The sequence below is a fragment of the Perissodus microlepis genome, chromosome 3 (assembly GCF_051167445.1).
Source record: "Perissodus microlepis isolate ML-2025 ecotype Zambia chromosome 3, ASM5116744v1, whole genome shotgun sequence".
Lineage (NCBI taxonomy): Eukaryota > Metazoa > Chordata > Actinopteri > Cichliformes > Cichlidae > Perissodus > Perissodus microlepis.
The window spans coordinates 15,343,288-15,355,501 of NC_140463.1; the positions used below are offsets into that span (position 1 = coordinate 15,343,288).

Here is a 12,214-nt window from a genome sequence, read left to right on the forward strand (position 1 = left end):
TATCTTGACTCTCTGTCTGCATTTATAAACTAAGTGTCAATTATTGGCAAGTGGTTGCCCGTCTGTCGAAGAGTAACTGGACTTAGTTTAAGTCACGCTGTGATTATTTGTTGGCAGTTTGCATCCTATTAGCAACCTGTGCAATTGCCTTGTGATCAAAAGTGGAGTATAGAACACCATCAACCTCTAGAAGACCAACTGGTTGCCACAACCACCTGCTGAATGTGTAGAAATTCCACACGAGGAAGTTGCCTTCCTATTGTTTTCCTCTAGTGTGACTGAGACATTTTGGGGCAAAGGTAAAAATATTTGAGGAAATCACCCACTGTGAAATTCTAGTTATAGCAACAATATAAATTAAAACTTTGTGCTTTATCCTTGTTATAGGAATTGCGACCAAAATGTCATGTTCTCACTCGTTTACTCATATAAACAAAGCAGTGAAAGAAAATTAAATGTGAAAATTAGATATGCATGAATAGATAGATGTGATTTTGAATAAAATTGGCCAAACCTCTCTGACTCACATGTAGCAGTTTCTGTACTTCTAATGTTATTTTAAATATTCTTCATTAGTGATTTCTGAACATCTATTTTCACTGAATTTTGAAATACATCTGAAAGTCAGTCCTTCTCAAAAGAAGACTTTGTTCTAGACTCTACATTGTTGTAGTAACCATAGTGTCAGTCTCTATAGTAATGCTTCAAACTCTTTATTTCCATTTATATTTGATTACTGGTATAGTAAATCAATACTGTCAACACATGTGAACACATAAAAATGACTAATATGTTGTCCCTATTTTCCAAATAATTTTTTTCCTGCAATTTTAATCACACAGAAATCAGCATACATGATGAGGATGAAAATGAACTTCATCAAACAGAGAAGGAGGAAAAATTACAGAGAGAATTTGAGGAAAAGAAAAGACTTGAAGATGAGTTGCAGAACAACGAGGAAGACTTAAAACATGTCAGACAAACCATTAAAAAACTGATGGAGCAAAAGACATTTCTGAAGAACCAGAGAGAAAAACTCAACACACTACTGCAGGAGGACAAGGCAGAGATGAAAGAGGTCAAGAAAAAAGAGAAAGAAACTCCAAGAACTTACAAAGAGAAAAAAATGCATAAGCTTGTAGATAAAAAAACTGACCTGGAAAAGAGAACAGAAGTACATGAAGAACTGTTAAAGATGACAGAAAAGCTAATGGAGGAAACAGAGAACATTATAATCCAAATGACAGAAAGAAAGGGAAAACTAGAAAAAGACAAGGAACAAATTATTAAACACTTGAGAGAAAAACAAGAAAATGAAAGAGATTTAGAAGAAACTGTCAGAGAAACAAGCGAGAAACAATGAACAAGTATGTACGTTTTTCTTTAATATATTTCTTGCTAAAGTCACACGTACAAACTGTCGTGTTGTGTCTTCAGTTGTGAACCTAAAATGTTTTTTTGCTTTTCTTCCTCAGCGCAGGACAGATTAACACGACAAATAAAACATGGATTTTTCTGTTTTTTCCTCTTGCTGTCATTTTGCAATGTGATGCCTAATGTTTCTTTATTTGTTTGCTTTAAATTTATACTATATACATTTAAACAAGAAATGCAGTTTTACTGTATTTTATCATAGGAGAGTTTGTTTTATGATAAAATGTATCAACATTTTTGTGATCCTTTAAATCTTTTGTCTGTGTGTAAGTAAGAATTACACTGTGAGAGGAAGAAGAAAATATGTTGTCTGTATTGTCATGAGACCTGGGGTAGAATGAGATTGAAGTCCCCCCTGGCCGCCTCCACATCACAGCTAAGAGATATTGAAGGTCTTAATAGTCAGACTTATGTGAGTAAAAGTGATCAAAGTTCTAAAACAGAGCTTTCATCTATTTCTTAATAATTAAGCATTTTATTCTTAATCAAGATAAATAAAATACAAATGTAATCAATATATTAATGACAAACATAGTTTGAGTAATTGAAATAACTGTTTTAATGTCTGAGTTTTGTGGTGAAATGTGTGAGTGCTCATGAGCAGCTTCAACCGTGGCAGTTTTGTTTCTTTTTTTTCTTTTTCTTTTTTTTGCCTGTCCCGTTTGGCTCTTTTGCCATCAGAATTATTGTCTAAAGGCAAAGAAAGATGCCCAACGGATTTACTTTACCAAATTGACCATCCCAGCCTTGCCGTAATGGTCCATTTGATTCACCTTTTATTGTTTATTTTATTTTCACTTGCTGAATACGGGACAGACTTGACTGGGGGAAAGAAGGGGAGAAAGAAAGAGGGAAAGAGAAACAGCTGAGAAGAGGGACGGGGGAGAAGGGCAAAAAACAAAAACCAACAGAATGGGCAGAAAAAAAAAAGAAAAAAAATGCATCTATCGATCACCTGGATCACCTGTTGAGAAAGAAAAAAGAAAACAAGCAGAAGAGAACAAGAGTAATAGAATAAACAACATCACAATGATATATGGGAATATGACAGTAAATACTGAATATTAAACATTATTGTGCAGCACATAAGATCAACAGAACACAGTGTGCTTTGAGGTAGGAGCCAAAAAGGGTGTAGTTTGTGGGTGTGATCACCCGTGTGTACACCTGTGAGCATGAACGCGCTTGTTTTTTTAAAAGGTTCCTTCATGTAATGATCTGCTAGAGTGTGTGGGGTGCAGGATGGGGGTGAAAGAGACACACTGGAACCACTAATCTCAGAAAAGTGTCTGACTACAAAATGTATGATTTAATAAAAGAGGGTTTTTTTTTTTTAATAAATTAAAAAACAGTTAATTAGCAGAGTTTAAAAAGGTGAAAGAAAGTATTCCTCTGTATTTTAATTGAAAAGAGATTATGTTACAATGAATCTACATGTGAAAATGTGCTAAAAACAAATTCTGCATGTTAAGAATAACAAAGGAAACATAATAAATTGAATTTAAGGTTTAAAAGTACAAACGTTGTGTTAAATCATGTAGGTCAGACATACAGAGAGACATAGAGAGACAGATAAGGTGTGGGTGGACATCGGATGATTAATGTCAACAATTTGACTGGATGTCCAAAATGTGAAGATGTGATGCCCAGCAGGATAGGATGGACAAAGGGTGAGAGTTATAAGTATGGGGTGTAAAAGAGATTCTGGGTTCTTCCCTTCTGTCTTCTGTGAGATCAGTTCAGTTCAGAAGATTGGATCTAAGAGTTGAAAATTCCAGCAGGGACACTGACTGGGGTAATGGAAATCCAAACAGTGAATTTGTATCTGCTAAATATCTGCTCAGTTTTGCCCGTTAGATGGTTAATTCAGAAGGATTTTTATTTACATCATACTTTCACTCAATGCCAAGCTGCTTTCCTGTTGCGTGATTATTATCAGTGCATCTTCAGATCTCGTTGTGTTTATTCTGAACAAACTCAGCATTAGCTCAGAGTAGGTTAGTTAGATAAGTATAGTTTAAATTATTTGATTGTTTTGTGACTCTAAGTATTTGATTTTTCTTTTGCTTTGCTCTTGCTAAATTTCTTTAATAAAATATTCTGTAAATAAAGTCTAAATTGTAGACATTCACTTTTTAACCTTTTTTGAAATTGCAAAGGTAATGGTCTGAGTATTATTCTTTATTAGTGCAGCTCTTACAGGTTACCCTGCCAATCAAAGCAGTAGTTGGTGATGACATACCATTTTTCCTTTCCATCAGTGTTGTTTCTCAGGCTGGGGAGTGGACCAGATTTAACTTGCAACACGAATAGGTCTAAGTGTAATGTTCTGATGACTTCTAGTTGATTATAATCTGTTTAATAAGGAAAGAAAGTTACTGTCCATCAACAATCTAAAAAGCCCACTGATCAATGGCCATGAGTACCATTCACAGAGAGTTGGGGAATGGCTGCAATCACAGCATTGCAAGATGGTGAAAGATGTACCCTTAGGCCCCCTCCTCGATTCAGAGATGGTCTTTCCCTTTTCACGTAAATGGCCTCCTTGACTCCCTGTTCAAACCAGCGTTCCTCCCTGTCCAGGATGTGTACATCCTCATCATTGAAAGAGTGTCCACTGGCCTGACCAGGTAGCTTTTCTGTGTTGTGCCATCCACTTCGCCAGAGGTTGTTTGGTTTCCCCGATGTATAAATCCTGGCAATCCTCCTGGCACTTAACAGCGTACACTATGTTACTCTGTTTGTGTCGGGGGACCCGATCCTTGGGGTGGACCAATTTTTGGCGCAGCGTGTTTTGGGGTTTAAAGGCCACAGAGACCCGGTGTTTAGAAAAAATGCGTCTTAGCTGTTCCGATACTCCTGACACATACAGGATCACTACAGGTTTTCGCTTAGGCAGCGGTTGTTCTTCTCTCCTGGATCGGCTGGAGCTTTCTTTAGGTGCCTTTCCAGCTTTCACAAAAGTCCAGCTGGGATAACCACATTTACTCAGGGCCTTCTTGATGTGATGTTCTCCTGCTTCCCTGGCCACTGTGTCAGTGGGGATGGTGTTCACTCTGTGTTGTAACGTCCTAATGACGCCCAGTTTATGCTCCAGTGGATGATGAGAAACCTTAAATACTGCTCCGTATGCTTTGATTTATGGTAAACATCAGCTTTTAGATGTCCCCCATTACTGATGGAAATCAAGCAGTCTAAGACTAACCTGCCACTTTTCATATCCTTCCTGGTGAATTTGATGTGTTGGTCCACCAAGTTAATGTGATCCGTGAATTGTGGTACGTCCTGAGATTTCGTCACTCATCCAAAAAGTCACTTGGATGAGTAATGAAATGTTTCTCCCACTGAAAACGCTATGTCCAGATGAACAGTATCAACTATCAGAGTTTTGCTCACATCATTTTTTTCTCCACACTTACTGTGTCCTTATTTATTTTACCCTCAAGCATACATTACTAATAATACAAGCACATCATATGATTACATCAGCAGTTTCTTCCCAACATTAATAAAATATTAAAGATTGTGATAATACTCTGAAGGAATTACAGTTGCTCTAATATCATATATTTGCCTGTTTTTTTAATAATTTAAAAAAATGTTTTATGTTCGCAAGTGCATAAATATCTGAAGTTTTATGGAGATGATTTGATGTGGTTATTCTGCAGCATGTAATTAAAGATTATTTTCACTTTTGAAATCCAAAGTAAAAATAATATTTTCACAGAAGAACTCATAACTGCATCAATAAATAAATAAATGCTAGAACTGATTCATGGTGTAATATGTCCAGTGACATCTTTATTGTCTGAGAAAAGCAATTAATTTTAGGAACACAGTAAACAAAATAAACAAACAAACACAGAAAAACTAAAGCATATATTTACATTGGAGAGACCAAACAGCCACTTCATAAACACATGGCACAACATAGAAGAGCCACCTACATGGGACAAGACTCTGCGGTCCATCTGCATCTAAAAGACAAAGGACACTCTTTTGAGGATGCCAATGTTCACATTTTGGACATAGAAGACAGATGGTTTGAAAGAGGAGTGAAAGAAGCCATTTATGTCCACTGTGAGTGACCATCTTTGAACAGAGGCGGTGGTTTACGACACCAACTCTCTGCCATCTATAATCCAGTTTTGAGATCCCTTCCCAGACGCCTTAACGCCCACTCACACCCTGGGCCATCTGACCTCAGGAAATCACATGATAGGGTGGGATTAGTTTTCACAATGAGCTCACCCAAAACCTTGGCTGATTGTGACCCACACCCGTTTTCACACTTTGGCTCATGTGATTAGGTAGAGGATCATTAGGGGGTCCATTGTCCCTCTTGGAGGGATACTCCCACAGGGTTTAAATCTGGGACTCTCCACCATTTGACCCTAGAACTGAAGAAGCTTCCCGGATGAGAGGTGAAACGTCTTCAAGCAACTTAAAGAAGTCCAGACGCCTATCTTTCCAAGCTCCTTAGACTAAGATGTTCTAGCTTTACGGAGAGCTTTCTTAAAAGCAACAAACTATTTCTCCAGACTAAATGAAGATCTTCTAAATTTGTGACACGCCATTTCCTCTCCAGCTTACGAGTGATCTGCTTTAGGCTACGTGTTTGAGAATTATACCACAGAGTCAGGTACTTCTGATTTGAGGCCTTAGTTTTCACAGGAGCTACAGTATCCAGAGTTGTACGTAGTGAGGAGGTGAAATTATTAACAAGATAATCGACTTCTGTTGGGGTAGCGTTCAGATAGCTGCTCTGCTCTGTGTTGGTATTGAAGATGATAACAGTGGGTGGATTATATTCTTAAACTTAGTTACAGCGCTTTCAGAAAGACATCTACTGTGATAAAGTCTACTCTCCACTGGTGTGTAATCAATTATTGTAAATGTAAATGTTATCAGGAAATGATCAGACAGGAGAGGGTTTTCAGGAAACACTGTTAATTGTCTAAGCCGCATGATAACTAGAGATTAGGGGTGGGTTTTGATAATCGATTTATCGATTAAAATCGATTCTGGCTTGGATAACGTGATATTGATTCATTAAAATCCTGAATCGATTTTTTTAATATTAATTTATTTTGCCCGAAACGCCAGAATCTCAGGTTAAACCTCGCAAAATTTCAACAACCACCAAACAGCTAAAACAGTAAATGAGAGCAGGTACACGGATTCTGCACAAAGATGTAAACACAAAGCGCGGATCAGAAACAGTGAGATGTCGCCTTTCTCACCCGACGGCACGGACACGGTCGGGGCTGAAAGCCGACAGCTCGCTGATTCTGATGTTTCGGCGGGTCCGCGCTTTGTGTTTACGCCCTTTTTGCGGTGATTCTAAAGCTGTTAGTTTTATCTCTCTCCAAACAATACTGACTGAACCAGCAGCAATATATTCCCTTTTATTGTTGTATAATTAGTGCCCTTAACCTGATGACATATGTGGTACTTTGTTAATAGTCTTTTATTTATTGTCTTAATTTTCCTGTTTTTATTGTAAAGCACTTTGGTGTACCACTGGTCTTTTAAATGTGCTATACAAATAAAGTTGTATTGTATTGTATACTTCAAGAACAGTTTCCCGTCTAAAAATCTGTTTTCTGCATTATTCGCTTGCTTGTTATGCACAAGTCTACCGTTGTTTACAGCGCAGTCGGCCGCTGTTTTTTTCCCTTTTACTTACTTCCGAAAAGAAAACCTAATTTCTGCTGTTCAATAGGCTTCTGAACAAATTTAAACTTTTTAAAATGATGCAAAATGCAAAACGCTTAGCCGTGTCTCTAATAAAACCGCTGTAACTTCAGAGGTAACGTTCATATGTTGATTAATGGTTTTCTTTCGTTTTTGATGTACTGCAGAATATTTTTATAAAATCCCAGGCCAGGAAAATCACCTTCATGTTTTTCTGTGTTTTATCTTCAGCTACTTTGACTCAAAGGCATCTGCTGTGATGCTTATGCCTTTGATAAAGTCTTGCGAGTGTCAGCTTCCTTTTTATAGATACAAAAATGTGTAAATGTACTGATCTGAAATATTTCTGACTGTCTGAGGCAAAATTTCCCAGATTTAAATCGAATCGTGGATCGAATCGATTCAGGACCTTGTGAATTGGAATTGAATCGATTCTAGAAATCAGTGACGATACCCAGCCCTACTAGAGATGTGTAAACAAAGGTATAAACAAAGCTCCATAAAAATTAACTAGTAGCCTAAAGTACCCTTCTCATCCCCTGGAAACATCGGACTACAGAAGCCGTAGTCCCATGTTTTTAATGAAACCAACATTAAAAACATGTCTAAAAGACATTGCCTGGTGTTACAAAACAACCCCTTCAATAGACCAAAATACGGTGTCCACAAATCACATATAAAAGCATCACTCTGATGTCACTTTGATTGGGGCTGTAGCTCAGGTGGCAGAGCAGGTCAGCCACTAATCAGAAGGTCGGTGGTTCGATCCCAGGCTGCCTCCGGGCTGCATGATATTAACCCCATGTTTGCCTACTGGTGGTGGTCAGAGGGCCCGGTGCTCGCCTCTGTCAGTGCGCCCCAGGGCAGCTGTGGCTATAATGTAGCTTGCCATTGCCAGTGTGTGTGAATGACTGGATGTAGTGTGAAGCGCTTTGGGGTCCTTAGGGACTGAGTAAAGCGCTATACAAATGCAGGCCATTTACCATTTAGGTATGTTCATCATAGACCACATATTGTTTTTTCATTTACACAATTTGTCATGAAGCTTTAAAATACAGTTTGGGTATAAAGTTTGTCTCTAATTCATTTAAAGAATATTGATGCATCTTACCTTCAACACTAAGCCAGCTCTCTGGTGATTCTCCAGCGTCAACAATACTACATTTGTAGAGTCCTTCATCAGATTTGGATACAGTGGGAGTCATTATGTTTCCTAATGAGCTGCTCCCAATGGAGATGCCATTTTTGTAGAATTTTGCAGTGTAGTTGGAGTTTGCATCCTTTTTTCTACAATGCAAGGTCACGTTTTCTCCCTGCATCACAGGTTGGACAGGAATCTCCAGGATCACATCGCTCTCTAAATCTAAATGGCAGATAACAATTTTGTGTCAAAAAGTGATTTCCTTTAAGTTCTCTTGACATTGTACCAGAGGTGGAAAGTAACGAATTACATTTACTTGTGTTACTGTAATTGAGTAGTTTTTTTGTGTATTTGTACGTTTTAAAGTCATTTTTCAAGTCTGTAATTTTACTTTTACTTAAGTATATTTTTTAAAAAGTATTGTAGTTCGCTACGTTTTCAATCACACCCGTTACTGAGTAAATTAAAAATTAAAAAAAAAACATTGCACTTCGGAAATACTGCAGGGAATGATGGGCAGTAGAACAAATTGGCGCTAAGGTCACGTTAAAGATGGAGTCTGACATCGGTGTTTCGGATCCAGCGAAAAAAGAAACCCCGTCGAATTCTGCTGACCCTGAACTCGAAGAAATGGATGTGAACCCCTGGCCGTATTTAAGGGACCATTTCGGCTTCAAGTGCAAGAAAGGCAACAGCTTTATTATGCAGTGTAAGCTGTGTTTGCCCAGAGAGACCGAGTTAGCAGCTTTAAAAAATTCCACATCAAACCTGCGCAAGCATGTAGAGGTAAGTTAAATACAACTCGTACCGTTATGGTAGCAAAAAGGCTGTGTTCAAATTAATCACATTACGTTAAGACATCTGTGAAGAACACAGATAACGTTGGTTGGTACTAGCAACTTGCTGTAATCGGGCACGTTGTTGTCCACGCAACTTACATTTCTTTTACTGGGTTGGTAAATTGCTAAAAGAAAATGTGTTTACCTACGTTTTTCCTGTTTGTTAATAATAATAATTTATTTAAAAAATAGTTAAATTAAAGACAGAAGCGGCTACTTTCTTACTTAACCCACATATGTTCACACTGCAGGCAAAAGAATAACAGAGCGCTCACTTACCTTAGATTAGTCAAAGACAGCTGACTTCTGTTACTTGTTAATTAGCACTTGCAACCTCCCATTAACTAGCCTGTTACTGTCCAATAAAAAAAAAAAAACACGAGGTATATTGGTATAATTTACCAGCGGTAGCTATGTAATGCATTGATGTCTTATTAGGGACGTCAAAAAACTTTCTCTCAAACTTAACACTGGCCTGCCTGCCTCAGCTGCCTTCGAGCGTCTCTTTAGCTGTGCTGGACTACTGTTCACTGCAAAGTGAGCAAGGATGAACTCTACTAACTTTGAAAATCAACTGCTCCTCAAAATTAACAGGAAGTTCAGAGAGTAACACTCTAGGATGGATACAAAGGAACTTTATTCTAGAGGTACAGTAGGGCAGGGCCAAGTTTAAAAAATTAAAAAACATTTTTAAAGCAGCTGCCGTTCAGTTCAGTACTTGTTCTCTTATTTGACAGTTTAGAACACATTCTCATGTGAAAGAATGATATGGTTTTGTATTGAAAACACTGTGATACCTGACAGTTTGGTTGATTGGTTTGGTGACCATTATCCATTTTCATGTATAGACTTGCAGTTTAACTGCCACTGCACTTTAATTTGTGAAGTTTTTCTTTTCACTAAAAAAGAACTACTTTGAGATTTATATCCCACTGTCTTTTTTTGCACTACTCAGAAGCGGCTGTCCTCCTGCTGACAGAAAAGTAACTATGTAACTTTTACTCTGAGTACATTTTAAATGAGCTACTTTTTACTTTTACTTGAGTACATTTTTAGACAGGTAATTTTACTTGTACTTGAGTAAAATTTCAGCAAAGTAATAGTACTTTTACTTGAGTAAAATATTTTAGTACTCTTTCCACCTCTGCATTGTACATACATGGATGCTTAAAAAATGACACTGTGCATTACTGTAAGTGATGTACTGAACATAAAAAAAACTGGATGGACTAAATATGTCAATGCATAATTAAGGTTTTTTTTTCTTTCCCATGGACATACCAGCTACAGTGACGTTGACAGAGTTGCTCTTTTGTATTCCTCCCATTTCACACCAGTATTCTCCAGTGTCACTTGATGGATATGCATTAATAATATTGCAAGGTCCAATCGATGTTTCCCAGGTTGAAGCACATGTTCTAACATCTCCATTTATCTTTTTCATCACTCTCCATCCAGTCAGCCCATTTAGCCCTTCACAGCTGATAGTGATAGATTCTGATTGAAAGAACTGCTGTCTGTTTGGAACAACTTGAGGAAAACCTGAATCTGAGACAGAAAATCAAATAAAGACTCAAGAAATACAGAACAAAATAGTTTCAAACTTAAGGTTATTGCATATGTGCTACTTCATGTGTATTGTTGTCTTTATTTTTTCTGATGAACACAAATGTATACACATTAAGCATCAACACTTTTATGAGATATATTAAATCTATAACACACACACACACACACACACACACACACACACACACACACACACACACACACACACACTTAGAAATACAACACCATGAATATTTAAAAACTTACTATGTGTTTGAGAATCACTGAGTTCAGCAACTATAACCAACAGCAACAGAACATTTATCACTGAAAAGATTGAGAATGACAGTTTAAAATTTTTAACATGTTTTTAATGGGTTTTTCCCCATCATAAGTAATAAGTCCTATGCATCTATTAGTGAGCAGTTACAAATTTCCATAATGAATACATGCAAATACATGGGCACATTTTGGATATATCAATTTGCCCTTCAGTTCATCCATGTATTTTTTTATTTTATTTTTTTTACTAAAGGTAAGGTCAGTACTCACAAAGTCTGATAGTAGGAAATCTGACCTCCATGTTGTCTTGCTGCTCACTGCGTGAGTGTCAGACTGAAATGAGGATATATTCTTTCGTAAGAACTTCCTCTTCCTGTGGTTCTTTGTAGTGACTGGGGCCCAACATGGTTTCATTTCAATCACATGTGATTGCATAAAAATGTTTCTGCAACCTACTGTATGTTCAGTTTCTTGAATTTTATGTTCGATCTAGATTTTGATCATTCAGCCTATTCTTTTAATTAAGTTCTCAGTAAAAGTACTGTGTAAGATAGATAGATAGATAGATAGATAGATAGATAGATAGATAGTACCACCCAGTTTCAGTGTTACTCACACATTGGTTAGTCATTCTCAATGATCACCAGTTGTGTATAGTATGGAGTTTGGAGACCCCTGCGTATTGTTGTTAATATAACATGGAAACAATCAACTCATTATTACTTTAGAAGTCCAAACAGAACTGAATTAAAGAACTCCTGGTACAGGTATGTGTGGGACTGATGACAAGTGACAACAGCCATTAATTCAGGTGATAACATCTGAAATGAGTGAGTAGTATGGACTGACTGATTAAGTGCATTTTAAAGCAATTATATATGTAAGTATGCAATTGCTTATATAACTGCTTATATAATACAAGGAATTATATTCAATTCCTTGAGTTTTTGTGCTTTGTATTACTTTTCCCCTTGTTGTCTTGTAAATGTATATTGTCTGAGTCTACCCTTGTCCTTTGTTATAGCGTGCCCTCTTGTTTTATCTTTCCTTGCTATTATTTGGATTCCTAGCACTTCCGTTAAATTAAGTTTTGTGATTTGTTTCAGTATTTAAGCTGTTGTTTTGAGTTCATTCCGTTTCCCATGTCCTGTGTTTGGGTCCACAACAGGCCTGTCATATAGCCCTCATATAATAGTTTTCTATGACATTTTGTCTCTATATCTGTATGTACTAGCACTGTAATCTTAAAACTATGATTACATCAGCTGACATG

At 37.2% G+C, this 12,214-nt stretch overlaps 2 protein-coding genes across 4 annotated transcripts in view; one reads left to right on the top strand and one right to left on the bottom strand.

Annotated features, from left to right (window-relative positions):
- The window catches only part of LOC146390132 (butyrophilin subfamily 3 member A2-like), a 25,611-nt gene extending 20,371 nt beyond the window's left edge, over window positions 1–5,240 (top strand). For 2 of the 3 annotated variants that reach the window (XM_084923186.1, XM_084923188.1), the window contains exon 6: window positions 843–5,240. In XM_084923186.1, coding sequence (XP_084779312.1) covers window positions 843–1,363 — 521 coding nt within the window. In that variant the 3' untranslated portion in view covers window positions 1,364–5,240. The remainder of the gene's footprint in view (window positions 1–842) is intronic. The other variant, XM_084923187.1, reaches the window with a different exon arrangement.
- Window positions 3,631–11,242, bottom strand: LOC146390133 (high affinity immunoglobulin gamma Fc receptor I-like). Its single transcript, XM_084920666.1, has 5 exons — window positions 11,212–11,242; window positions 10,927–10,986; window positions 10,393–10,659; window positions 8,243–8,494; window positions 3,631–3,788 (listed from the first exon to the last, which is right to left on the bottom strand). Exons 1-5 carry the CDS (start codon window positions 11,240–11,242, stop codon window positions 3,631–3,633), a joined length of 768 nt encoding a protein of 255 aa, XP_084776792.1.
- Between the last annotated feature and the right edge of the window lie 972 nt (window positions 11,243–12,214).